We start from the raw sequence: 27,604 nt of genomic DNA on the forward strand, positions 1-27,604 counted from the left end.
TAGGCATCTGGTGAAAAAAAAGGATGCCAGACTAGTCTGAGCTCTGGTCTGATTCAGCAGGACTCTCTTTATTGCCTAAGGTGTTTCAGACATGAGCAAGGGTGTATCAGGGAACTGGGAAGAACAAGGAGCCTGAGAACCATAAGCACTGGGGCAGCAGGTGAATCACTTTGTGGATTTGGATTCTCACAAACTTTTGTGTGTGTCCGCTTCCAGTTCCTTGAACCGGCCGTTTGGAAGTGGAATAATGACTTCTTCTGGAATCCTTCTAAACAGTCAGATGCTGGATTTTTCTTGGATGAACGAAACAGAAGGCCATTCATCTTCTGGCTTGGTAATAAATTATGAATTTGTCTGACATGAATAGTCAAATGAATAGTAAGTGTATGTGAGCATGGCACCAGTGATTGATGAAGTGCATGTATCCATCAGATAATTAAGATCTAGGAGTCCTTTATTTGCCACGATATGTGTGGTTTTACAGCTGGGCTGGCAATTTTAGCTCTTAACCTGTTTCCAGAGCCGCTTGACTTTCCAATGTGTGTCTACTATAAATATTTTTCCATAAAGAGCCTTGGATTTCCTGCAGTGAATGTTGTTAGATAAATGTGATGTGATATTATCTGGGTGTGTGCTGTGAAAGATACCCTGTTGCTGGAGTGGGGAAACTCTGGCCCATGAGTCTATTTAGGGCTGCTTCGCTTCCCCATTTGGCTCCTGAGGCCATCTTGACCAAACCACTCCCACTTGCTGTACACCTGACATCATATATGGCTCAACTGAAAACATGGTGTACTGCAAGTAAAAACCTCTTAGCTGTGCAAAATGGCTCTTTGAAAGGGGCTTCTGAAAATCCAACAGCCAGCTGATTCAGATCTTCAGAAGGCCCTTTCCAAATGCTTTGCAAAATAGCATTTTGAGAGAGGTTTCTGAAGATGTCTTCCAAATACCATTTCAAAGTGCTATCTTGCCCAGCTCTTTGAAACAGGCTTCTGACATTCAGATGATTTGAACCTATCTGGTAATTGGGTAATGGTATTTATTACCTCAGAGATTCAAGGAAACAAGCTTGAGGGGGAAAGGCTCCTATTGGTATATTTAACAGTGCTTTGCAAAATTATTTTTCCTGCAGAGGAACTTTATTCAGCCTGGGAAAAGGCCGCTGTCTTTCTTGTTACCCACTGTTGTCCGGCCATCAGAAGGGATGTGTGGGACTTACCTTTGTTTGGGAGCCAATGGTGGCGACAAAGCTTTGAGCAGCATAACACAGGTCAGTCTTCTGAGCACTGCTGGATGCTTGCAATATAATATCCTTTCTTACCAAGAGAAAGAACTGGGTTTCCAGGACCAGCCCTTCCAGGGGCAGGTGGGGGGGGGGAGGGATAGATGAAGGCAAGAACAAATGTCTGAGTTGATGCAAAAACACTTTTAAAAAACATTGACCTGTGTGTTTGTGTGTGGTATAGGCGCCATCTTGATTCTGCTTCTGACAGTAAAATGCCTTGGGATGGCACTACAGTTCTTTTGGGCCCAGTTTTTACTGAAGTCGTAAACTGGCTTTGAACTGTGAAAAGTGGTTCGAACTGTGCTACTTAATACTGTCACTCAGTGTCAGCATGTGACCACCATATTAGTCTTAAGCAGGGCTTTTTTTTCAGCTGGAATTCACTGGAACTCAGTTCTGGCACCTCTCAGATGGGTGCCATTGCCATTATAAGAGAACAAGGGAGGTGTTCGCGGTAAATTCTGGCACCTCCTTCTCTAGAAAAATAGCACTGGTCTTAAGGTCTTTGACTGCATAGAAGTACTTATCTTTTTTGGGGAGAGGGAATAAGTTCATAGTGGATGCATAAGTGGAGTGTGTGATCATGAATATAATGCTATCCCTTCAGGATAGCTGACTCCCAGACATTGGAGGGCAGGTTTGCAGAATGGTTGGCCCCTGTGAAAACAGGATGCTGGACCAGATGGGTCATTGGCCTGATCCAGCAGGCTGCTGTTATGTTCTTGAAAGATGATTTGGTGCAGAAACCAATATTGTGATCCATACACCCTATTTCCTCTAGTGTACAGATCACATAACTGATGCGTAGATAGGTAGAGGTCCAGAAGCATAAGCCACTGTTAAGGGTATTGGGTGGTTGCTCGAGAGCAATCAGGCAAGATGCCTCACTAGTCTGTTCTAAAGCTTTCTTATTGGTGCTAAAAAAAACCTTTGCAATGCAGAGCGCCTCTATTCCATGTCTTGGTCATTCACTGGCAGAATCTGAGAGTGGGCAGTCCTTAAATCTTCCCCAGCAGAGTAGTTTCTTGACCCCCAGTCTGCACCTCCCCTCTCTGCGCAGAAGCCTACTGCGCAAGGACGGCTTAGGTAAAGGGGGACCTCCCTCCTCCCCGCTTTGCTCAGGCAAGGTGTCCTGGCACTGCCTTGCCTTCTCTGAGCCCTGCATCTCCTCCCCACTAGAGGGGTGGCTTCCTTCCTCCGCTGAAGAAGTGCTGCTTCCCACGATCTTTGGGGGCTCTCTGTAATCCATCCGCCTTTTCCCCTCTCACCCCTGAGCCGATGGCAGTTCCCTGACAGCCACTATGCAGACATACCCACAAACAGGTGGAAGGCAGGTGTGTCAGCCATGCTCCTGCATCTTCACTTTGAGTATTTGAACAAGACTCAAGATTCCATCACGAACAATTCATCAAAAACCTTAGCATCTGCTTCGTCTGCTCTTTTAACAGGTTTTAGTAAACGTTTTGACCTACAACAAGAACCTGAGTGAGAGTCTTTCGCTAGGCCGGCTTCATCCTCAACTTCAGTCTAATATCCTGGAAGTTGACAGTAAGTATGGATCACTGATCTTTGAAGTCTGGACTTTTATTATTTCACTTCTGTGATTTCAGACACAAGTGAAACAGGGTGAGGGTTTCCCCCTGAGACATCTAAGATTACTCTGTAATTTTTCCTCATCTTGACATGGTTTGTTGAACCTCATTGTATGGCTGTAGTAAGATGGGAGAATCTTTTTGTATCTGACTACATTGCAGACTACATTGGGGACGCGGGTGGTGCTGTGGGTAAAACCTCAGTGCCTAGGACTTGCCGATCGTATGGTCGGCGGTTCGAATCCCTGCGGCGGGGTGAGCTCCCATCTTTCGGTCCCAGCTCCTGCCCACCTAGCAGTTTGAAAGCACCCCTAAGTGCAAGTAGATAAATAGGTACCGCTTTATAGCGGGAAGGTAAACGGTGTTTCCGTGTGCGGCACAGGTGCTGGCTCGCCAGAGCAGCTTCGCCACGCTGGCCACGTGACCCGGAAGTGTCTGCGGACAGCGCTGGCTCCCGGCCTCTTAAGTGAGATGAGCGCACAACCCTAGAGTCGGACATGACTGGCCCGTACGGGCAGGGGTACCTTTACCTTTACATTGCAGAAGCTGAAAAGGAAACTGTATGCCAGTGCTTTGGTGAAGTGGAAACAATGCTTCTGCTCTTTTGCTTATGTTACCTGCAACATTAGCCACCTTTCCTCTTCTGCAGTGTTGGCAGAATGAACCTAGGAATCTGCCTTATGCAGAGTCAGGCCACTGGTCCATCTAACTTGGAACTGACTGGTAGCGGCTCTCCAGGATTTCAGGCAAAAGACTCTCCAAGCCCTACTTGGATATTCCAGGGATTGAGCCTCAGACCCTCTGTAAGCAAAGCAAAGGCTTTGCCGCTGAGCTATGGCCTTTCCCCCGGAAATGGGAATGAGCTCTTCAGTCTGCTACCATGTTTTCCTGAGCATTGACTCAAGAAATTTGGGGGAGATCCAAGCTCTCTTTCATGTTTGTAAAGCACTTTGATCTGCTCTCCAACAGCAGAAAGGCAGGTACAATCAACAGAGGAATAAGGGAAGGTATTTTCCTCCCCATCATGGCACTTGGGTGCTAAATGGAGGTGGCAAAGAAAATGTGCTTCATTTGTCAGTGCTGTTGCAACTAGTAAATAGGGCTGTGACTGCCCCCCCCCCCCCGCAAAAACTTGACAGGCCAGATCAGAATCATGGGCTGGTGTCTGACCACCCCTAACTGTATGGTCAAGGGAGTCAAATGCATATTTATTGTGCCATTTTCCTATTATTTAGCTTAGGTACCTAAGCAACTTTTCTCTTCCCTTATTAATACACCAAGCCCTACAACTCCTTTAAAGCACTTGTGCCTTGATCCTACAGTTAGGAAACGTGAACATGTTGACACAGATGTTCTACATACACAAGACTGCACATGATTCCTCTGCATAAGGAGGGAAAGGGTGGATCCAGGGATCTGCTTTCCTTGTGTACCAGTTGGCACATGGATCAGCACCTTGATCGGGACTGCTGCCAACCCTTTCAATAAAACTAATCTTTTCTAAAATTCTCTGCCAGGTGAGTTTCCTGAAGAAGATATCAAGTACTTTACAAGCATGGGTCAGCCGGTGAGCAAAATCGAGGTCCTTTCTCTCGTTCACGGAGCCAGAAGAACCAACAATTTCATAATTGGTGTGAAAGACCCAAGAAGTGAGGATGCAGCAGGAGCCACAATATTATAGCAACTCCCAGATGGGTTTCTTCATGAAATAAGGCTTTTTCCAAAACACATTGTGCATGTTCCCAAACAATCCCTTTATCATTCCCCCTGAGGCGGAACAAACAGTGTTTGTTATTGGTTTCTCCATTGCTGAATAGACCCCTCTGCACTTCTATGCTAAAACCAATGCAGCAATGAAGGCTGACAAAGGCACAATACAGACCTTAGTTTTTTGTTGTTTTGTTTTGTTATTATGAACTTGAGTTAAAAGAATCTCAGGCATTATTATAATATGAGCACAGGGAATAGGTTTAATTTCAGCAGCACCCTGTCAATGGTTGATTCCAGCCATTTAATGCACAGAGAGATATTTCTAAACTAAGCACTGGGAACATTCAGGAAGCAAACCACTGGTTGTGTACAAATGTGCTGTTCTGAGAGCAGTGGTGGCAGGTTCCTTCCTCTGTAAATACACATACTTCTGTTTTGAGACAAGTTCTCTAAAAAGGCAAAGAAAGAATCACAGTTTCACAGGTTTGAGTCTGAATGGGATAAATGAGAAAAATCTTATCTGTGGCGGGTACCTATTGGCTAATATATGTGACATCATTACTCCGTCTCCTCCAATCTCTGGAACAGTTCTGCAGTTTAAAATAATGTTTTCTGTCCCCCTATCCCCCTTGTAAGGCAAGGATAAACACAGAGTGTGTGTGTGTGTGTGTGTGTGTGTGTGTACAGGCTGCTTTTTTAAAAAAGTGGATAGGCTGCCTGACTCATTTAAAAAAGGTTAAACAGTGGCTGATCCAGCATTTCACCTCCCAATATGTATATTTGTCATGGATGTTTCAGCTTCACTGTGTGCTAGGGCCACACATACTGGTCTGAGTGCTCTTGAAATGGTACCTTTGTATTCACCTGAGAAGATGAGGCAAAGATATTTCTGTGTCCAGTGCATTTATTTCTGATACTGTACTAGTCAACTCTAAATGATTCCTTCTCAAGTAGATGAATACAGAATAAGAACAATGGGTTAAGTTAGCCCCGGGCATTCTCAGATGTTCCCCGTGAGTCAAATGATTTGTACCAGCATACATGTTCTAATAGGACATTGGCTCCTCTGCACATATTAATGAAAGATTTTATAATTCTGATTTTGCCTCTCTGACCCAATGGTGTCCTCTTGGTGGCATCAGTGCTATGGTTTCTTGCCAGTTATTTCAACATGTTGCAGGTTCCCCCTGTTGTGTTTTGACACAATACATTTATGTAGTTCAACTTTGTTTTTGTTTTTTTCCTTTTTAAAAAATTAATATTTATTACTTTTAAAAAAAGAAAAAACAGAAGCAAAGAAGAAAAACACAAAAGAAGAAAGAACAGAAAAAATATACAATAGAATACAACATAAAAACAGTACAAAACACAACCTAATCACTATAAACTAAACTAAAAAACCCACTCCCTAACCCTAACCCTAAATAAAACAAATCAAAAACAATTTAAAAAACACATCCCTCCTTTTCGAAATTCTTTCTTTCATTCCCTTGTTTCCTTGACCTCCTCTCACCTCCCTTTTTGTTTTCCACTTCTACTAGTTGTTTCAGCAAATCCTTTCCATCTTTCTCTATTCTCTATCATATTATACATAACATATTTTTTTTAACCTTATTTTAACATTAAAACTAAAATACTTAACTCCTTATAACATTTCTGCTAAATCCATAAAGTATCAATCCACCAATTTTCTATCACTCATTAATTTTGCAATATTTCTATATATAAACTTTAAATTTTTCAATCTTCTTCTATCAACTCCTCTCCCTGGTTTCGGATTCTGCCAGTCCTTTCCGTCAATTCCATATAGTCCATCAACCTGGAGATCTTATGTCCGAGGCTCTTAACTCTTTTCCAGGTCCCTTCTGCCGATCTTGTTCATATTCTTTAATGCTAGAGAGCAAATCTCAAGAAAACTCCATCTTAACAATATTTTTATTCCTTCTGGACAGTTCAGCCAGATTTCCATAGTTGAAGCTAGGGTCTATAAAGTGTTTCAGGTCGTATTTCAAGATTCTTCCAAATCCAAAGGCCCCCAAAACTTCAATCTCCTCCGAGTCCAAGTCCATGTCCCAAAAATCAATTAATCCCTGGATAGAGGGATCATTCCAACTTTCCTTCTTCAGTCCAAACCGGGAACCAATCCTCAAAATCTGACTTTTTCTATATTCAATCATAAAAGGCCTCAATTTATAGTCCTCAATTTGCTTCTGTAAAACTAAGAGTCCCACTTGTGTTATTTTAGGTTCAAAAACAACAACTTTCTCCTTTTCCTCCACTATTTGTTCTGCCAAAGTAGGTTCCTGTGCCAAGTCCTGAATTATTCCTGTGTTGATGCTCTCTTCTCGTATCAAATTAGTCACTTTCTGTTCCAAGTTATGTAGTTCAACTTTGGATCTGGATTATAATGCTATGTACATCTATACTGGGGGGAAAGCTGAGCTTCAGTTTTCTCGTGCTACTGTCCAAAGTAGCCCTACCAGCGTAATAACATTGCAAATTTTAATGCAGAAAGAACTCAGGCAGATCCAGTGTAATCTTCTACTGAATAATTTAACTGAAATCTTGGCTTTCCATAGTGCTGCAGTTCCATTTCAGCTTATTGTTGCATTTCTTGGGCAAAACCACGGCAATCCAATCATAAAGCAAGGCCCAACATAACCAAAATAAACAAAAAGGCCATCCTTTCTCACCTAAATGTTATGTTAACTGTAATTTTCAAATCATTAACTTTGAAAAACAACTGGCAAAACATGGGGGTGAGGAGAAGAAGATTTAGGCTCATATGCATTCATATTCACTCTCTCTACCTTGCCCCAGTGTACTCGTTTCTTTCTTAATCTATGCTGAAAATACAGATAATAAAACTAGATCAAGACATTGCATATTACTCTCTCTCACACACACCCCATTGTCGTTCTCAAATGTAAACTAAGAACAAAAATATTAAGACAGTTTATATTAATGCATTTTGAGGCTTAGCTGTAAATACTAATGGGGCAGGAAAAATATTGTAAATTCTAATCTTAATCGACTTATAGCTGACTTCTTGCCAAGTTTATCTCACTTCCCTTCATAAATTCGAAGTGGAGTTTTATTGTAAACAGATATGACCCAGCTGCTCAGCTCTTGCAAAGTTTACCCTGTTCTTCTGAATTGCCAACAATATTGCCTACAAAGTGCTAAAGAGATACAAAGAAAGTGTTTCACTGAAATGCGATAGAATCCAGGACAAAAACAAAGTTCTAGGCAATAAAAAGGTACACCATCAATAGAAATGTAGTTTATGCATAACACTGAAAGTCTCCTACCCAAGTGATGCCGTTGGTGTCAAGGAGGATGTACCCAAAGTTACATTTACACATCCTCCAAATCAGTCTGTCTTAGGCTGATTTGTGAAGCAGAAGAACAACTGCTGCTTATTAAAACTAGAGGCAAATACACAAACAGACATGGGCAAGTGTTCCAGATTATTTCTAGACACGGGTGCTGACACACTCAGTTTATTATGTCAGAAATCAATCAAGGTGACCTCACATCGGGAGCACTTTGAGATATGTACAAATATTTCAGTTCTCTGTGTAGATGATAGTGGGTACATCAGAACAATTCTTTTGTTGTGAAATCGACAGTCAGTGAATGCATGGAGGCAGGGCGCATGCCACAGCAGCACATTCTGCCCTCAGTTTCCACATGTTCAGTGGAAGGTATGCATAGGGAGCCCAACATGTCGGGGACTGCATTGGTGTAAGTTCTATCTGCCTGATGTGGGAACCTGGATCCCTGAGTGTGCTGACAGAGCCAATGTGTATACAGCTGCAGGCACAGCTTCAACTAAAAAATGTGCACATTGGTGGAGTGAACAGAATAAATGATCCCACCTGCCGCCATGTATTCACTGATTGCATGAAGGCCTCTTCTGAATGTGAAAGCAAATTCACAGTTCTACACCATATAAATCACAGAAAAACTTTGCTTCTGGCTCCATCAATAAATAAAAATTATATCAGCGTACGGAATCCTTCCATTAAGCTTTTGAACAACTTCCCTCCCTAACAAAATGTAATTTCACAGCACTTGACGTATTAAATGCATACCCACAAAAATATCTCCCCTATACTGATTTCTCATTAAATTAAAGTGCATAACTTTTATTGCTTTCCCCAATCATATTATTGTACCTATGGCTCCTGTACATATTCTGAATGCATATCTGCTAATAGCTGTGCTGGTGCTCCAGATCTTATATCCCATGAACTGGAATTGACTGAATACTGTCTTGTTCATGTGCACATTTACATGACAGAAAACCCACTTAATACGAAGAATGGCCCCTCCTAATGTTGGAGGTATAAATGAACAAACACACTGCAGAAGCCATCACTGCTCATGCTTTATGCTTGAATGTTAACTGTCCTTTGATGACCTGAATGTGGTTTACAATCATTCACTAGTTAAGGGCTCATTCAGTTGTTCTGTTATAAGTTGCTAAATGGCCTATGTGAGATTTTTTAATGTTTGTATGACAACATCAACCAAGCTGCAAGCAGTGGTGTAGTGTGGGTTGCCAGCTTCCGGGGCAAGGCAAGTATTGTGCCCCCTCCTCAGAAAGAGGGGGAAAAAACCCAGAACACATAAACGCATACCCCACGTGAAGTTCAGGAGTTGTGGTGCTTCTCCGGCAAAAGTGCATGCGGCCTTTTCTAGCCATAGTGCAGAGGGGTGGCTGGAGGGTGCGGGGAGAGGAGGGGTTGGGGAGAATCGGTGACCTGCCTACACAAGAGGGTGCAAGAAGAGGAAATAATAAAATGAGGGGATTCCATCCATACCACCTTAAACACCATGCGGGCACTGCAATTCAGCGGCTTCAGGGCCTCAGGTGAGTGAGGAGCAGAAATTTTGCACCCTAAGAATTTTGTGCATGGGGCAACAGCCCCTGTGGCACCCCCACGCTACGCCACTGGCTGCATGTACCAACATATGCTTACAGTCTGCCTTATGTATCAAAGTCCAGGGCCAGTCCATGAATGAGGCAAAGTGAGGGTGCAGGATTCACAGAGGCAGCAGATCCCAATGTCAGTCTCCCCCCTCCCCTTGTTCCTGATGTAGATCTTTCCTCACCCCTTCTTCCCTAGTGAGGAGGGCAGGTCTGCCATTTTGGGGAACTCTTCAGGTGCTAGGAGAGAGTGATTGAGATGAAGCAGTGGGGCTGTACAGAGTGAGAGTCTTGGACATAGATAATGGAGTCTTCACCCGGCTACTGTCCCTGAGTGTTGTTCACTTTTCTTCAGGGAAAGGGTAGGGCTCCATTTGGGAACAGCTGTCTGGTGAGGGCAAAACTGAGGGCCGAGCCTCCAATATCAGGAGAGCAAGGTTCAGTGCATCTTAGTGCATAGAGTACACAGAAACTGATTTTGTACAGATTTTTAGAGATCCCTGATATAAGGATCCTTCCTCCATATACACTTGCCTGTCCTAATGACAAGACATTTTGTTAAATCTCTTATTAAACTGGAATGAGCAACTGGCATATTTGTTCTTCCTCATGGGAACAGAAGTGGATTTTAGGGGGGCTAAGAAGAGAAAAATTAGAAACTTGTCCATGAATACAAAGCCATAGAAGATTATGTCAGAAGTTTTACAATGGATCCCTTAGAGCTATTTCCACATATATGTGTTAACACTTGTGTGGATTTCTGCAGTGAGGGAAGATAAGATGAAATGAAGGGATATATCCATATTTTTGCTCTGAGGAGGCAACATACTGCACACAGAGTGCACATGTACACACTGACACACACACTTACACTCACACAGAGGTTTACCATACCCACTACAAAGGTTCAGAAAGTGGGATGAGCTGTGCTTGCAAAGGAGCAATCATAGCCTTAGAATTTCAATTGTTTCTTAGCAAGCACAGTTTGCATTCGGCGCTAAATTTGGTACCAAATGTAAGCTGAGCTGTTTTCTGCTGGGGTTGGATCTACCTGACATCCTATGACATCAGGTTGGTATCTCTGCCCACCTGTCAAATGTGGCACAATCTGATCCAGCTTTCTGGCCAAGTATGGTTCCCCATGTTAACTGTCCCCTTCCCAGCTGTGACAATCAGTTTCCTTCATTGAATTAGACTTGAAAGGAGCCTTCTCTTGTAGCTGTGGCACCTCCAAATGCTGTCATCACCCCTGCACCCAAATTAGGTTTGAAGACAGCCTTCTTTTCCTACAAGAGAAAGGTGATGATGTGGCGGGTGGGAGAGAAAGCTGTGGGTGCTGAGGAAGGCCTCACTTGGTACTTGTGCACCTGTGGGTTGGTGACCCCAAGTCAAGATGAGCTCACAGAGCTAGGGGTGTGCAGATGATTTAGATGAATCCTATATCTTGAAGTGAAGTGGAATACTTTGGACAGATTCAGGGCTTGTCTTAAGCTGACTCTTTCCAAACTGAGATTTGGAGCCAAACTGAATCAGGCCACCTCCAAAGTGCTTTGGATCTAACTGGACAGTTTTCTTAAGTATCAGATTGGGGTTCTTCTGAATTTTTGGTCAATGCTTATTCCTTATATACATTTACTTGGCAGTAAGGGGCACTGAATTTATTGAGGGCTTACTTCTGAGTAAGAATGCATAGGACTGCACTGTAAATTGGAGAGGTTAGAACAAGGGTGCAAAACAAGTGACCCTCCAGGTGTTCTGCTCCACCTTCCATCAGTCTCAACTAAGTTGGCCAATGGACAGGAATGATGGAAGTTTTAAGTTCAGTAACATCTAGAAGACCACAACTTTCCCAAGTGAAGAGAAAGTATTTAATGATCTGCTCAGTGCCTGATTAAGGGTGAAACAAGGATTCAAAACTGAATTCATTATGGTGTGTATGCTATAGCACTGGGATATGGCAGTTATTTAAGTTAATCAGTGGGGGGAAGGATGTGATATATATAAGATATAAAATAGTGAATGTTATCCTTTCAGACACTGGTCCTCAGTTGTGTGCAGTCACTCTACTGTAGCTCTGTTCCAGCAATAGGGATCCCTTTCTAGATCACCTACTGCAGGAGGGCACTAAAGAACTGGCCTCTCCTTTTCTAATCTGTGACTGACTGAATATTGTTTTAGTGTCTTTCTAAGCAAATTGTAGTGTGATGTGTTAGATTGATCAACATATGGATTGTAAAGAGCAAAATACTCAGTGGACTCCCCCACCTATCTTCTAGGCACTGAGCAAAATGTCTGAAGCACCATCTAAACTTACTTTGTTGCTGGGAACCAAAATGCTTAAAGTTTAATTTTACCAGAAGGTAAATTGCAAGAAGAGGGATTTTTTAAAAAACACAATGTATACTTTGAAAAACAGAGTTCATGAATACAAATTGTAAAGTTGACATATTTACTGTACAGCATCATTTTTATTTTGAAACAAGTAACACAAAATGCATTGTTATCACAACTGTGACTTTGGTTGTACAGACAAGAAATATGTTCATGCATTTCCCCACCAATAACAAAAAGGCAGAAATAAAAACACTTTTCTTTTTGTATTATACGCTCAAAGGTATTGCATCCTCTTTAGCTTTTCTCTTACTACAGCTATAGTTTTGAAACCCATTGCTCACATGATTAAGCTACTATAATTCATTGGCGTTACGTGTGTGTGATAATTTTAAAGACTAAATATGTTCTAAGGGTTCCCTCAACCATTTGGACTTGATTGGGGGAGGGTGTGTGGGGCATGTGGGGAAAGGAGAGGAAGAGTAAGATCCATTGCACAAGTGTGAATCCTTGTGCTTGTGGATCTAGAAAATTGGTGTTCAGCCAGTGGGTCGGGACCCACTACTGGGTCATGGCTTGATACATGGGTCATGGCCTGATCCTGGGCTAGGCGAGCTGGGTAGCACTGCCAGAGTCCTGGACTCACAGCTTGGAGCTGAGAGCACCGGATTCACTGTCTCAATAATACAGTCGTTGCGCACTCACTCTCCGATACACTAACTGACTCTCTCTCTCACACTCACACAGAGACTGACTCACTCACTTGACTAATTAAGTAGAGAGCAGTACATTGCTCCTCCTCTCTGTAGAGTCAGCAGAGACCTCAGGAGATCATCAGGAGATTCTTGGGTATGGGAGGGGTGAAATCTCCTCATCCTCCCCCATTTCATCCGACCATTCAAGAATCTTTAACATAACTGCAATTTGCACACACACTCCAAAAGTTGTTCTCTGCTTACAACCTTGGTAACATATTTGCAGGTATCTTTCTCCCCCTTATCTAAGACACTTTATCACATCATTAAACAGTTACTACAACCACTCTGTGTCTATTAGGAAAGAGTTAAAACATAAATCTCAACCTGTAGCTCACACAAAATACACACTGTGAATACACAAATGAATAAGCAGCTTCTGGAAAAATCTTCACACACATTTCTTCCTCTCAAATGCAAATTGACATTTCTAATTAGGCAGATTTGAACAAACCACTTTAAACACATGCTTGCTCCTTCAATCCTGATCCTTCAAATGTCAGGTAAGGAAATAAATGCAGCGTTTTGTGCTATTACTCTTAACACACTTCATGTCTGGTTTAAAAACCCCACCAGAGTTGCATGTGACCGCAGCCTTTGCAAACTCTTCAGAAAACCTTTTCGGTGGTACACCCTTGGTTGTTCTCTCAGATCTGCGCAAAACTCTTTGATCCTCTTGTTCTGGTGCTTCCTCCTCTTTGGGAGAATGGGGAGCTAAAGTATATGAAGCTGCTAAGTCTGAATCAGCGTCAGACTCACCTGAGGCTTTTGGGCTCTGATAATCTGTGCCATCATCTGGAACTACATTGGCATCAGGATTATCAATCACATCAAAACTTGCCTCCCTCTTAACTTTCTTTGCCCCTTTTGCACCATCATCACAAATGGGATGGCACTGAAAAACGCCAACTCTGTCCCATTGTGGATTGTCGTCAATGCTCCTGGTCAGCCTTATGGTTTTCGTGTCTGTGATCAGGACACGATAAGACCCTTTCTCATATCCTAGGAAAACACCATGTTCTCCACGCTTACTCAGTTTGTCACCCTGCGAGGTGTGCACCCAAACCTCTGAACCAAAAATTTTAAAGTGCTTCACACATGGCTTCCTTCCGTGAAGCATCTCATATGGGGTGCAATTTACACTAGACTGGTACCTCCTGTTATACACGTAACAGAAAAACGAAAGAGCTTCGGCCCAAAAAGGATTGGGCAGCCCCAAATCATGTAACAGTGTTCTGATTCCTTGCTGCAGGGTCTGGTTCATTCTCTCACATAAACCATTCTGCCAGGGCGATCTGGGCGTGGCAGTCCTATGCTCAATGCCCTGTTCAGAAAGAAAAGCCTCAAACTCTTCTGAACAAAACTCTCCACCCCTGTCAGTGAAAAAACAATGTACATTCTCATTATGTACATTCCTGAGCCATTTACAAAACTGACGAAACTTAGTAAATGCTTCAGACTTTTTCTGCAGCATATAGACCCATGCATATTTAGAGTAGGAGTCTATCAAAACCATGAAAAACCTTGAATTGCCTCTAGAGAGCGCTAGAGGCCCCACTAAGTCTGTATGAATGACTTCGTATGGTTTCTTGGCCTCTCTCCCAGACTCTGTACCTTTGGGAGCTTGCTTTGCCTTACTCTCAGCACAAGAAACACATTTCATGTGGTAGGGACATTCTTTCAGCTTCATACCCTGAACCATATCAGGCATTTTTGCCACAGCCTGGAAATTCAAATGACCATAAACACGGTGGTAATAATGAATACATTGGTCATGCAACTTTTCATTCTTATCAACAGACAAATTGCAACACTCTTTCTCAGTTGCTTCTGCAGTACCTGTACCTGAAACAAAAGGCAATTGATACAGACCATTTACACATTTTGCATATAGAATGAGCTTGCCATCTCGACGAATTTCACAGCGAGATTTAGCAAACACCACCTTAAAACCCTGATGATCAAGCTGGGAAACACTCAACAAATTGTCCTGAATATCAGGCGCATACAGGACATTCTTAATAGTTGCATTCAGGCTCTTTAAGAACACAGTTCCCTTAGCCTCACTCGTGAGAACTGTCCCATCTGCTTGATGAATTTCTTTCTCTTGCTTCTCAAGCTGAACAAAGAGATCCTTATCTTTGGCTACGTGGTTGGTACAGCCAGAGTCGATCACGAAGAAACTCCGCCCACGTTGATTGGAGCAGCGAGAGATCAAGGCCTTTGAAGTAGCAGGTGCTTGGGGATTTCGTCCTCCTCCCCCTCTGCCTCTGAAGTTTCCCTTCTTCTTTGAAGATTTCTTGCAGCACTGGAAACTCAAATGGCCTTGTGCTCCACACGAAAAGCACTGCTTCAACTTTAGTGCTTTAACAGCAGCAGTTTCACTTTCACCTTCCCCTGCTGAAAACTCAGGCACATTTTCAAGCACATTTTTAGCAGCACAGTCCCGGCTTTCTTTAACAGCCTGTCTGCGATCCCACTCATTCAAGAGCACGCTAGACACATAATCTTCTGTTAGCCGGTCAGAAGGCAGTGTAGAAATCTGGGCAGCTACTCCATCGTAAGAATCATCTAGGCTATTTATCATCAGCATTGCAAACACAGCCTCTGAAATAGCCAGGTCTCGCTGAACAAGGTCCTGTCTGAGACGCTTTAACTGAGATAGATGGCTAGGCAAATCACCACCTTTCTGCAACTGTAACCTGCACAGCTTCTTGAAGAAAATCACACTGGAACCAGCATTTTGTCTCAGATGCATATCTCTCAACTTATGCCAAACAGCTTGTGCAGTCTCTTGACCCTCTAAGTTTACCAGCAAGTGGTCTGAAACACTCAAAACAATTGTCCCTCGGGCTTTCATATCTGCAGCATGCCACTCAGCCCAATCATCATCATCTTTATCTGGAGGGTCATCTTCTAACGTGTGAAATAGCTTTTCCCTCTGCAAAAGCGCTTTCATCTTAACTTGCCAAACTGCATAGTTTTCAGGCGTGAGGAGGGGAAAAGATAGAGCCATCTGGCCAGAATGTGCACAGGCCATGTCTGCTATTACTTAGAGCAAGACACTTCCCTCGTGCAAACACAGATAAAGCCTTGGACTTCTTCAGCCACTCTCTCTCCCACTCAGAGCGCAATTAACAGGCAAACAGGGATGCTATCTTCTTTCTTTGGCAGTCAGCAACATACCTCAAGCAGCAGCAACAGCGGCAGCTTGAGCACTCTGCTCCAACACAGCTCTGCTTCTAGGCACCACAAATCAGTCCAGCATGCAGCCTCCGTTCCACCGTCCAGCAATCAGCAACAGACACCTCTGGCGACTGGGACGACTGGGACGACTGGAACAACGACTGGTCAGACGACTGGGCCCATAACCGATGTCAGCATCGCCCTTGAGCCAGTGTACCAACTTGACTCATGCACTACAGCCCCGACTGGGCTAGGCGAGCTGGGTAGCACTGCCAGAGTCCTCCTTTCCCACAGGAACAGGTCACAGTGCTGTGGACTCACAGCTTGGAGCTGAGAGCACCGGATTCACTGTCTCAATAATACAGTCGTTGCGCAGCAGCGTTTTGCAGAGTCTTGCAGAGTATAAACCACTCGGAGAGCAGCTCTGTCGAATAGCTTCCTTTTATTCTATAACTACAGCTATAATACAAAACTATATACAGAGCTAAATATTCTGAGCATAAATCAATGCTATACTCTGAGTGCCTGCAGCTGCTCTTAGCAGCAACCTTATCTCTAAACACGATCTCTTGCACTCACTCTCCGATACACTGACTGACTCTCTCTCTCACACTCACACAGAGACTGACTCACTCACTTGACTAATTAAGTAGAGAGCAGTACATTGCTCCTCCTCTCTGTAGAGTCAGCAGAGACCTCAGGAGATCATCAGGAGATTCTTGGGTATGGGAGGGGTGAAATCTCACACTAGGTGGCTCACAGTTGATTTAAAATCCACAACTTGGCTGGAACTGGAAGTGGCTTCAGTCCCCCTGGTAGATTATCTACACTGGGAACTAGATACTGGGAGTGGGTCCCTTTTGGCTCTGACCCTCTATTACAGTAGCCCATATTACATATTATTGTAACCCAGTAATTACATTTTATCCTCACAACAACCCTGTGAGGTAGGTTAGGCTGAAAGACTGGACTGAAGTCACCTAGCGCGTTTCATGCCTGAGCAGAGACCAGGTCCTAGTCCAACACTTTAACCACTACACTACACTGGCTCATTACTGGATCAGCTAAGGTTGGTCTAGTCCAGGATACTGGTTCCAGTAGCGGCCAGTTGGAAGGAAGCAAATGACGGCTTATACAGGAAATGTTGTATAGAGGCTCATGTTTCCTCATGCTATGATTATGAGAATGGAAAAGGCTGCTGAGATGGGGATTTTATGGAAGGATCAGAAAATAGGAGCCTGTCGCGCCTTGTGCATGTTTATGCATGTTTGCTGGTGTGATTTCCGCAGAGTTCAACCAGGGCTTACTCCCAAGTACTGACTGCACACGTTCTCCCCATTTGCACCCACTTCCTCTACTTTTTCTGTTGCCTCCTCTATTTCAAGCAACTATATAAACAGCAAACGCCTTATGATGATGATGATGATGATAATAATAATAATAATAATAATAATATCTTTATTGTCATTGCCCCCTCTCGGGGACAACGAAATTACTTGGCTGCTCCATCCACCCAGGTAGGGCACTCCACTCAAAATCAGAACAACTATAAAAACACTAATTAAAACAATACAGTATAACAGGGCAAAATTGTCGTTATGACAGGGCAAAATTGTTGTTACTCTATAATGCTTGATGCCCATAAACAACGCATGGAGCCCATGATGCAGACCCTCTAAGTGTCCCTGTTTTCCAGGGACGGTCCCAGATTTACAGAAGCCATCCTGGTTTCTGATCCTGGAATGTCCTGCTTTTCCTTAGAACGTCCCTATTTTCATTGGAGAAATGTTGGAAAGCATGGACTCGAGCCCCAAGCCAAGGAGATAAGTAGGTAGTCATACCTTTAGAAAACATCTGAAGGCAGCCCTGTATAGGGAAGTTTTTAAATGTTAAATGTTTTATTATGTTTTCTATATATATTGGAAGCCAACCATAGTAGTAGTAGTAGTAATAATAATAATAATAATGGAATAAGACATCCCTATTGTCATGGGAGAAATATTGGAGGGTATGCATGATGTTGCTGCATACACAACAGCAACACATGTTAAGTATGTATTGGACTACTGCCAGACAGAGAAAGCGGTTTAATAGCCTGTGACAAAATTTCCCTCTAGGATTAATGTGGGTTATATTGGATGAACCAAGGGTGGGGGATCCTGAAAGACAACAGCTCCGAGGGGACTGAGCCATGGATCCCCTGAAGAGAATCAGCACTGTAGCATAACTGAGGCAAGCGGAGATGGATAAAGCTCTCCTCAGTATCTTTCTTTTTGAGGAAGCTCGTTTTTTTACACGGAGGCTTCCTAGCTCTCTGAGGCGACAAGCAAGGAAGTTGGCTTTAAGAGCGCGCGAGAGGAGAAACAAGTCCATTTCTGTGCTGTTTTTCCGAGCCGCCGAGATTTGTAAAGTTAACCGAGCCGCTCGAGAGAAGATACTACTGCCGCGCGCGCCAACCGCCGCCCCCCCCCCCCCAATCTCCCTCCGTGAGGGAAAGGAGAAAGCGGGGAGGGGGAAAAATAGAACAGCGCGCTCCCGCCGCCGCCGCCCAAACCGGAGGCGCGTTCCCGGTCCAAGGCGACGCGCGCGCAGCCGGGCCGTCACGTGGCCTCCCTGAGGAGGAGGAGGAGGAGGCGGAGCCGCGGCCGGGCTCGAGGGTCGGTGTCCTGGAGGTTCGGGCTCGCGCTGACCTCTCCCCACCCTCAGCCTCCGCCCCCCACCACCCCGCCCGCTCCTCCTTTCCCGCCAGGGCAACCGGCGGCGGCGGCGGCGGCGGAAGGAGCGTGGCGGCGTTGTTGCCCGAAGCCGCTGCTTTCTTTCGGCGGCCGGGAGCGGGCGCGTTAAGCGGGAGCAGCAGCAGCGCCACCAGGTGAACGCGCGCGACCGGATTCCGTGTGGTGTGTGTGCGTGCGAGGCGGGGCGGGGCCGAGCGGGTGGGTTCCCGGCGGGGGGGGGTTGCGTATGTGGGGGGGGGGCGGGAGGGCCGAGCGGAGGAGCAGTTGCCCGGCAGCCCCAGCAGGCGCCAGGGGAGCAGGGCCCGGCTGTGGGAGGGGCTCTGGTGACAGCCGTTGAGAGGGACGGGCCTGGTCAGGGTCGCCCGGGACGAAAGCGGGGCGGGGGCCTCGCCAGGGCCGTGCGTGGCGACCGGGGAGGCCTGGCACTACCGAGGGCGAGCGACGGACGGTGCCAGGTCTTTGGGAACAGGGGGAGGATGTGCTTCAGGAAAAGCAGCGTATTGGCTGAGCCCGGACTTGGGAGGAGGAAAGTGTGTGTGTTGGGGGGGGGGTGTCCTCGTACTCGGGCCTGGTCTCTCAACCCGCAGCCCACCCACCCCGGCTTACTAGATGCCCTTTGACTACGAGAGAATGGCCCAGGTTTAGACACAAGGTGGGGGGACCTCCAGGACAAAACACAATGGCCGCCCCTTTGCCTCGCAGCGCCCAATCTCTTAGGCAGTCCTGTTTTTTTTGGTACAAAACTCTTGCTTCGTTTGGTTTCCCTTGGTTATTGGTAGTGCACACGTGGAGTTGGCAGCAGGGGTTCGCCCCTGAGTCCAGAAGGACTGAGCCTCCAAACTACATTTCCAGCAATTGTTTTGTTTTTAAATCGCTTGTCAAATGTGCCAGGCTCTTTGAGGTGGGATTTGTCTCTTTTCAAGATGCCCGGAGTGGTATGTGTAGTCGGGCTTTATGCTTCTCTTAAAGCCCTGAGGAGCCCAGGCTGAATAATTTATCTGTAGCCTGACTTTTTCACTAAATTATTCACGCACGTCTATTTCAGAATTATCAGGTAGACAAAGAGTTGCGCTGCTGGTTTATAACTTGGATTGATCGGGATAATGGAAAAAGTTGATATGGATGGGCTCATTGTGTGTAGGTGGGCTGCCCTTTGGGGTTAACAAATCTCATTAGAACCACAATACTTTTTTGACATGATATGTAGACAAAAATTACTAATCTCAAATGGTCCTGCTGGTGTCACATAAGCAGGATAGGTTGGATATGAAATAACATGTGATGTATCCATGGAAGTTTTAGTATCCTGTTTGATGATGGCTCTTACCTGATGTTCCAAGTAAGGGGTCCTTATCCCAAGAAACCTTTTGAAATCTTAAAAACTGGAGAGTAAGTCGTATACTGTTAAGTATGGGAATTGGTAGCACTTAACGACTTGGTCTTAGAGGCTGTTCACACAGCAAAGTTATCCTAGAATAACCCTGGGAAAGAACATTGTCCGAGGGTGACCCTGTGGTCTAAGTTAAGGGACCCAGAACCCTAAGAACATCAGTACTTTAGTTTTTAAAGCTTATTGGTTCCTTCTTTATAGAATATTTTGAATGGCACATTTTACTCCTTTGGGTTTATATATTTGTTTGAAAACAAATGATCAAAAACTATCAGCGATGCATATTGTAAGCATTTGTTTTGGTCATAGGGCGCTCACATTACCATTTAAAATGCAAGAAAATTCAGTCATATCACTACTGGCTGGAAATGTCACTGAAATAACAAATGATGTAACCTGTGAATAGTGGTAACTTCTGCACATTGCTTGGGACTGTTGGGGGTTTGAGATTCTTTGGTGGTTTAAAGTTTGGCTAATTATTCTGCTTGTTCAGCCCTTGTTCCTGTAGTCTTAACTCTTGAGGGTTGTTTTGCAGGTGACAAAGTGTAACTTAAATGGCTGCCAAATTTAACACAGGAAAGAGAATTCTAGCTTTGGACTTTGTTTGCATTTAAATTTGATATGCCTTCTCTTTGTCTAAAGAAATTACCTTATAGGTGCAAATACAACCCCTAATAACAACTTGAGCAAAATACTGGTTTAATATGAGCAATTGTTTTATTGGCACTCTTTTTTTAAAGGAAAATGGAGGGTAGAAAGGGTCCCTCATTCTCTCTAATTATTATTCTCTCTCTTATTATTTATTATATTTATATACCGCCCTTAATCTGAAGATCTCAGGGCACTTCACAAGATAAAAATACAAGATAAAAACACAAATAAATAGATACAACAAAACAAAACAATTCCCCCACATAAGTACTTCGATGTATTTTGTGGGTTAAGACGCAAAATATATGGGTTTGAGCAGGAACTGAAAGAACCTTTCTAAGTGGAGTTTCCAGTGAATTGAATATGATGTGGAAAGTAGTATTATTTACAGACAAGGGATCGACTTTGTTGGAATATACTTTAGTATTACAGTGCTTCAGTATATATATATGTGTGTGTGTGTGTGTGTGTGTGTGTATGCGCTACTGTTCACATAAAATTTCATAGTAGTGTACAAAGTTAAAATAACATCAACTGTAGTCAAACAGTGAATGGGAAATACAAATTTCTGTTAAACAATGTTGGATAAAATGTAACAGGTATGTAATGTAGAGCGTAATATTTAATACAGTATTTAAATATGCTGAATCTATAAACTTCTGGAGATTGTTGAAAATTACCGTTCACTGGTAAATAATTGTGAGTGGGTAGGAACTTGGAGAAATGCAACTGTGTGGCTACAAATGCTAAAAGAATGTACCAACACAATTATCTTTCTGAGTTGTAGCCTTAGCTCTTAAACAAAAGAATTGTAACTTATTACACAGCAAAATATTTTGGAATAACAAATCACTGTGAATTGCAGCCTTTGGTCTTCCATATAAAATATGGTACTTTATCTAGCAGTTATATTCTTACTGAGCAAGTTTTTCATAATCTAATCGAAAAAAGTATTGGGCTGCAATCTATACACACATGGTATAAGACTCACTGAATTTCGTGGGATTTACTTCTGAGTAGTCATGTGTGGTGTTGTACTGTTCATTGTGCTTTTTTCATAGTACACCAATTGACTGGGCATCAGAGTACTTTTTGTTGGTGCTTCTCCCTCAGCCTGGTCTCTGTTTTCCATTTATTTGTTGTGAAATATTCCACCACTCATACATTCCCTAATATGTTAAGTTTTAAATTTTTGCAACAGAATGTTTTTTCATTTCTATGAATTAATCCAACTCCTGACTTCTTTCTGGTTCTGTTATGATGGGTGTAACTCTTCTAGATTGTAAACATTTTGTTGTAAACCATCATGGGAGATGTTTGCCTAAAGGGTGGTATACAAATATACCAAATAAATTTATTTTAAATGCCCTTGTTGCTATTCTGTATCTCTGCTGCTGTATATGAGAGGTTTTTTAAAGTTCAAAAGGGGAGACTCTTATGACATATTATGCAAGCAGCTGAACTGAAAAAGAGTAAAACTGCTAGGATCCTTGTTTTGGCTTGGCAGATGCACACATCTTTTTGCAAATATTATTTATTACACTGTGTAATTTGTCCATATATGTTACATATTCTTCACCATGTGGGACACAATGTGTCCCATTGTGGACTGGGCTACAACAAAAAATATGATAAGATCTAAACAAAAAAGCATAAAACACCAATTCACAGTAAAAAAAAGTAGAGTATCAGTTACAAAAGGGAAAACAGATTCAGCCATCCACAAAAGTTCAGGTAAAAAGGTGCTCCTTGGCATGGTGCTGAAATGTGTGCAAAATAGGTGCCAGGCACACATTGGGAGAGGGAGTTCTAGACCTTGGAGGCCACTAGAAAGAAGTCTCTTCCATGTGCTGCCATGCCTTGAGTCTTCTAGGGCAACAGAAATGCTAACAAGGCCTCCCACAATGAAAACACCTCTTAGTTTGGTCTGTTTGGGACAAGTTGATCTTTCTTGTATGTTGGATCAATACCATTTAGGACTTTATATATCAAAGAAAAGACCTTCTTCAATGTATAGCCCACCTTTGTGGTGGTCTCACCTGAGGCAGTTTACAGTATGACAAAACCGTATACCAAAACAAGGTAAAATTTAGTCAAGGAATAAGCTAACAATAATACTAATAGGAGAACAAAAAGCCAACTGGCGAAAAGATGGCTTTAAAAGTGATTGATGCCGCTCCTTATGTTGTCTCTGTGGTCTGTTGGAAATTCCAAATCACTTTTTGCAACCAACTTTCTACCTTCTGTTCTTCCTTCTCTCTTGAGTCTGAAGGAGAACTTGCTTGTAAAATATGTGCCACCTGTATAGGTCACTCACAGATCTAGTTTGCATTCTTTAATACAACATCTAAAGTGGTCCTGGTAGGGCCACTTCAGATATTAAAGTTTTCCTATAGGGAAAGCATTAATGTTCATACTGCTCATTTGGGGGTGATTCCACATCTCCATACATATAGTGTAGCTGTAATTGGCCACACTTGCATGTTTAGAAAAAGTTGGTGTAGCATGCTTCAGTCTACCTGTTGAGTGCTTGGATTTTTGTGTACAGTACTAATTTGTGTAGAAAAACCTGTCTGAAGCAGTTTGCAATAATTCCCTACTGTTATCCTAGAACAAAGAAATTTTAGACACATAGTGGGATTACTTATCGTCTTTTTTATTTTCTCTAACCTTTTGCAGTCTTTGCCAAATCCTGGTTGCTGCTTTGCATAGCTAAAGGATCTGTCCCTTTCACTTTTTGCATCTTCGACCAAACATTTGTTCACCCACATCTTATATTACAGCAGTTCCTGCTACTATTCCTCCAGACTTGCTTTGTGGTCTCTAAAAACAAATGTGACATGCACTGACTTCTTGTCTTTTGCTACACCAGGTTCTGGTCCTTAGAGCTAAGGCTGTTCAGTTCCCAACCCCCACATTCTCATGTTCTGCACACTTACCTGTTATCAGTTTTCTTTCTTTCTTTCCTTTTCTTACTTTCTATGTGTCTCGTCAAATTTCCCCTATGATGTAGGTTGTCCACCTGTGCCCTACGTGGTCAGTGCAGGATTACCAAATGGGTAGAGTAGGCACCAGACTATGGGCCTTTCCTTTTAGGGGCCCCATGACAATGGATCAAAATAAAATTGATTTGATCTTGAGAGAAAATTACAAAAACGTATTGGAGATAATGTGTCAGCCCCTCTCCCCCCGATTTTGAGTGCCTAGGGGCCTCCACAGGGTTTAATCCAGCACTGTAAATGGTTTGTGACCTGGATACTTTTAAAGTCTCCTCCTGAACAAATCCTGAATGTATCCTTAAAATGAGCATCTAGTTAAGTAAATTAGCCTGAAGTTTAATGTACTTGTCTGGCACTGTGACATGTGTTACAATGGATGTCTAAGATTTAGCAAGTGTCAACAATGGTAGACAAACATTGTGCATGTCAAAACTTGAGACAAACATCACTGAATATCAACACTTAATATACATTAAAGGTAAAGGGTAAAGGGACCCCTGACCATTAGGTCCAGTCGTGACAGACTCTGGGGTTGCGGCACTCATCTTGCTTTATTGGCCAAGGGAGCCGGTGTACAGCTTCCAGGTCATGTGGCCAGCATGACTAAGCCGCTTCTAGCAAACCAGAGCAGCACACGGAAATGCTGTTTACCTTCCCGCCGGAGCGGTACCTATTTATCGACTTGCACTTTGACGTGCTTTCGAACTGCTAGGTGGGCAGGAGCTGGGACAGAGCAACAGGAGCTCACCCCGTCACAGGGATTCAAACCGCCAACCTTCTGATCAGCAAGTCCTAGGCTCTGTGATTTAACCCACAGCGCCACCTGCGTCCCTTCATTAATGTACATACATTAATGTACTCCAAAAAATTGGGCAAAACAACTATTTTCAAACTTAGCAGGGATTCACATGTTAAAGTCAACATGCATTAGAATTTGGCTATTAGTTTAATTAATTAAAAATTACTTTAAACCTTTTTAATTATTTAAAATGCAACCCCCATACATAGACACATAGAATCATAGAATTAGAGAGTTGGATGGGACTCTGAGAGTCATTTAGTACACGCCATCCGACATCCAATTTGAAATCATCCTTAACCCTGCTGAGCTTTGAAAATGTGCTAGCAGTTTTACTGTTGCACCACTGGAGAAGTGTGATCAAGCAGTCCTGACTAACAGTGCTGGGTGCCTCAGTTATATTACTGGGTCATTCCATATCAAGTGATCAAATTTTTAATGATTTTTTTTTTTACTTCATGTCATCCAATTTTCTTAAAATTTTGTGCACTTATTGAACAATCAAAACTAAGTTTAAATCCAACATTTTATTTTTTTATCTCCTCCCATTTTTGAGTTATGAGGGTGATGTCATGTGCTGTTGTTCATTTAAGGTTGAATTTGCCCAATTTTAAGACCTAGTAAGGAATAGATTATTATTATTATGTCTTGATATATAAAACCACAGAATTCAAAGAGGGTGTGCTTTCTTTTCCTGTGACTGTATATCTGAGTTTTTAACACTGACAAGAATAGTGTTACAGTTTCAATGCGCATTACTGTTTTCTCAGTCTAATGAAACAATGTTTCATATTTACAAAGCAGAAAAGTAAAAATAAATCAGATGCAGTTATAACATTACTGTATTGCCACTTTTAGCTGAACCTCAAGACAGTATTCTCACCTACATCTACCTGTTTTGGCAGGTAACACAGCTATATAGACAGGTTTTTAAGGATCTGCCAGTTCTAGTTAACTATAAGCATGAAAGCATTCTATGTTGGTCCCAGCCCATGGTGTGAAGGCACATGTTGTAGCAGTTTTGTGGAAGTTAAGCAGATCTAGATTTGGTAAGCATTTGGAAGGGAGTCTGTCTAGAAATTCTATGCATGTTGCTTAGAGTTACATCATTTGTGTTGCTTATGTCTTGATGGCTACATGCCAGGTGCCGGGAACATTTGACTCTCCATATGTTGCTGAATGAAACTCACACCACCCCTGGTAATTGACCATGTTTTCTAAGGCTGATGGGAGTTGAAGTTCAGCAATATTTGGAGGACCAGATATATACTGTCTCTGAATGCCCGTTAGAGTTAGGGAGTGATAGTAGGAGAAAGCTGCTCTTTTTGTTTCCTGTTTGTAGTTGCCAACTTAACATGTATGGGACATATTGGATTGTTTTACTATCATGGAAGAAAGAGTCTTAGGGCATAGTTGGGAATTCATAAAGAGACAGAATGGTTAGAGGTCATTCTCTGTCACAGAGGTCCAAAGTACCCTAATAGGTTTTCTGTGTGTGTGTGTGTGTGTGTGTGAGAGAGAGAGAGAGAGAGAGAGACTGTTTATGTTAGCTTGGAGTTCTTTTGAAATGAAATCATATTGGACCCCCTTAGCAGATTGACACCATCACAATAAATGGTGGAGGTTGCCTGAACCTATGAGGTGCTATGTATTTCAGCTTAGGATCTCATAGGACCAGACCCAATGGTTCTGACAGTGGCCCAGATCCATCTGTAGTGGCTTTGAGCTGGGCACAATGCCAGTCTGACCACACCACCACTTTAATACAAAGGCACAGAATGCAAGAAGGTCTATATGTTTGTCAGGCCTTTCTAATAAAGGAAAGTTGGTAAGCTGAACTGGGCTTTCCTGATAATAAATCTAAGAGGAGGAGAATAATGTTTCTTGGATAAGGGGTAGTTAGACATCTTTTGTTGACCATTTGGATTGAACTGTACACCTATGGGAAAACTTGGGCACCCCTTTTATTTTATTTTTGTAGTTGGCAGAAGTATTATAGCCTGATATGCTTATGGCACTAATGACCTTATATAAAATTATGTCAAGCTGCTTGTGTGTTCGTCAGGCCTTATATGGATCCAAAAAAGGGCAAACATATTAGATTACACTTCACGTGTAATTGGGACATTTTACTCAGTTTCTGGACAAATAGCTTGTAAAGGATAGATGCCATAGCTCAGCAATACATAGGATGCATTGCATGCGTAATATTCCAGATTCGGCCGCTTTCATCTCAGATAGCAGGACTTGGAGAGCTGCTGCCTGTCTGAGGGTTAGATTGATCAAGTACTTTCATAAGCAACATTATACATGTGTGTGTTTTTCTTCTTAGGGTTAAACTCAAAGTGTGCTGACACGATCATCTAAAATGCTTGTTAGGTTGAGATTAATGAATGCCATTTTAAACAACATATAATGAAGAGCCTCTGAAAGTTCATCTTGGTAAGTAAAAAGGGTTTCTTTTGGTTTCATGTATTGCTAATCATATGTACTTTTCTTTATGCCTTACTTTATGTTCCATAGTTTTGGTGACCCTGTTGGGCTAGCTGTTGGAGTTGGAAATTTTATTATAAGAGGTGTTGAAGTACCCCATCACAAATTCAGTGACATTCTCTTTAGTATGGAGAAAGTCTAGGGTCTGCTGGTTGGTATGGCTAGTGAGCATATTAGTTGTGGTAAAGCTTACAGTCATGCCCTTGTTACTTCTTGAACATGTGAGAGGGTTTGTTTGAAAATTCCTCTAGCTATATGCCAAACTGACAGGTGTGTTTTAGGCAAGTACTTTTTAGAAACTATAGGGAAAACCACTAGAAGAGAATTTGTAGTGTGGAAATTATGGATAGGGAAATCTTGCTCCTCTACTCTAAAACTAAAATGGTTTTACTTTCTTTAAACAAATTATATATATTGGAGTTTAATGAGTAGATAGCACATGAACATAGGGTGGGATTCAAAAAGGTTGTTGAGCTTTTTTGGGAGGGCAAAGTTGTTGAGCTATTTCTGAGGAAAATCGGAAAAAAACAACTCTGCCAATTTCTGCCCGGACATTGCAATATTCCAGATATGTGAACCCTAGGTTTTGCAAACATCTTGTCTGTGCAAGCATTGCCAGATGGAACAATCCCCCCTCTTCTCCCCTGTGCACTGTTCTGGGGGCTCACCCACTCTAGCCAAGCTTGGGGGGCATGTGACAGAGAGGAGAGGGGGAAAGCCCCATTGTGCAAGCAGACATAGA

General features: G+C 42.9%; 2 protein-coding genes and 1 long non-coding RNA gene across 8 annotated transcripts in view; all 3 read left to right on the forward strand.

Moving 5' to 3' along the window:
- The window catches only part of GGT7 (gamma-glutamyltransferase 7), a 39,796-nt gene extending 34,323 nt beyond the window's left edge, over positions 1-5,473 (forward strand). Inside the window, exons 12-15 of the mRNA XM_081864702.1 lie at positions 217-334; positions 1,133-1,270; positions 2,734-2,833; positions 4,395-5,473. Of these exons, the coding sequence (XP_081720828.1) occupies positions 217-334; positions 1,133-1,270; positions 2,734-2,833; positions 4,395-4,558 (520 nt within the window). The 3' untranslated portion in view covers positions 4,559-5,473. The remainder of the gene's footprint in view (positions 1-216; positions 335-1,132; positions 1,271-2,733; positions 2,834-4,394) is intronic.
- Positions 5,474-10,928: 5,455 nt separating this feature from the next.
- On the forward strand, positions 10,929-12,128 carry LOC309344401. The gene is made up of 2 exons (XR_014157707.1): positions 10,929-10,977; positions 11,015-12,128. It is a non-coding gene; the product is annotated as an uncharacterized lncRNA (long non-coding RNA).
- A 6,324-nt stretch (positions 12,129-18,452) lies between these two features.
- The window catches only part of NCOA6 (nuclear receptor coactivator 6), a 37,915-nt gene continuing 28,763 nt past the window's right edge, over positions 18,453-27,604 (forward strand). Inside the window, exons 1-3 of one of the 6 annotated variants that reach the window (XM_081866778.1) lie at positions 18,914-19,062; positions 25,275-25,418; positions 26,702-26,811. The gene's annotated coding sequence lies outside the window, so the exon portion shown is untranslated. The other 5 variants (XM_081866782.1, XM_081866777.1, XM_081866780.1 and 2 more) reach the window with 5 other exon arrangements.

The sequence above is a fragment of the Podarcis erhardii genome, assembly GCF_964252035.2.
Source record: "Podarcis erhardii genome assembly, chromosome: 6".
NCBI classification, from domain to species: domain Eukaryota; kingdom Metazoa; phylum Chordata; class Lepidosauria; order Squamata; family Lacertidae; genus Podarcis; species Podarcis erhardii.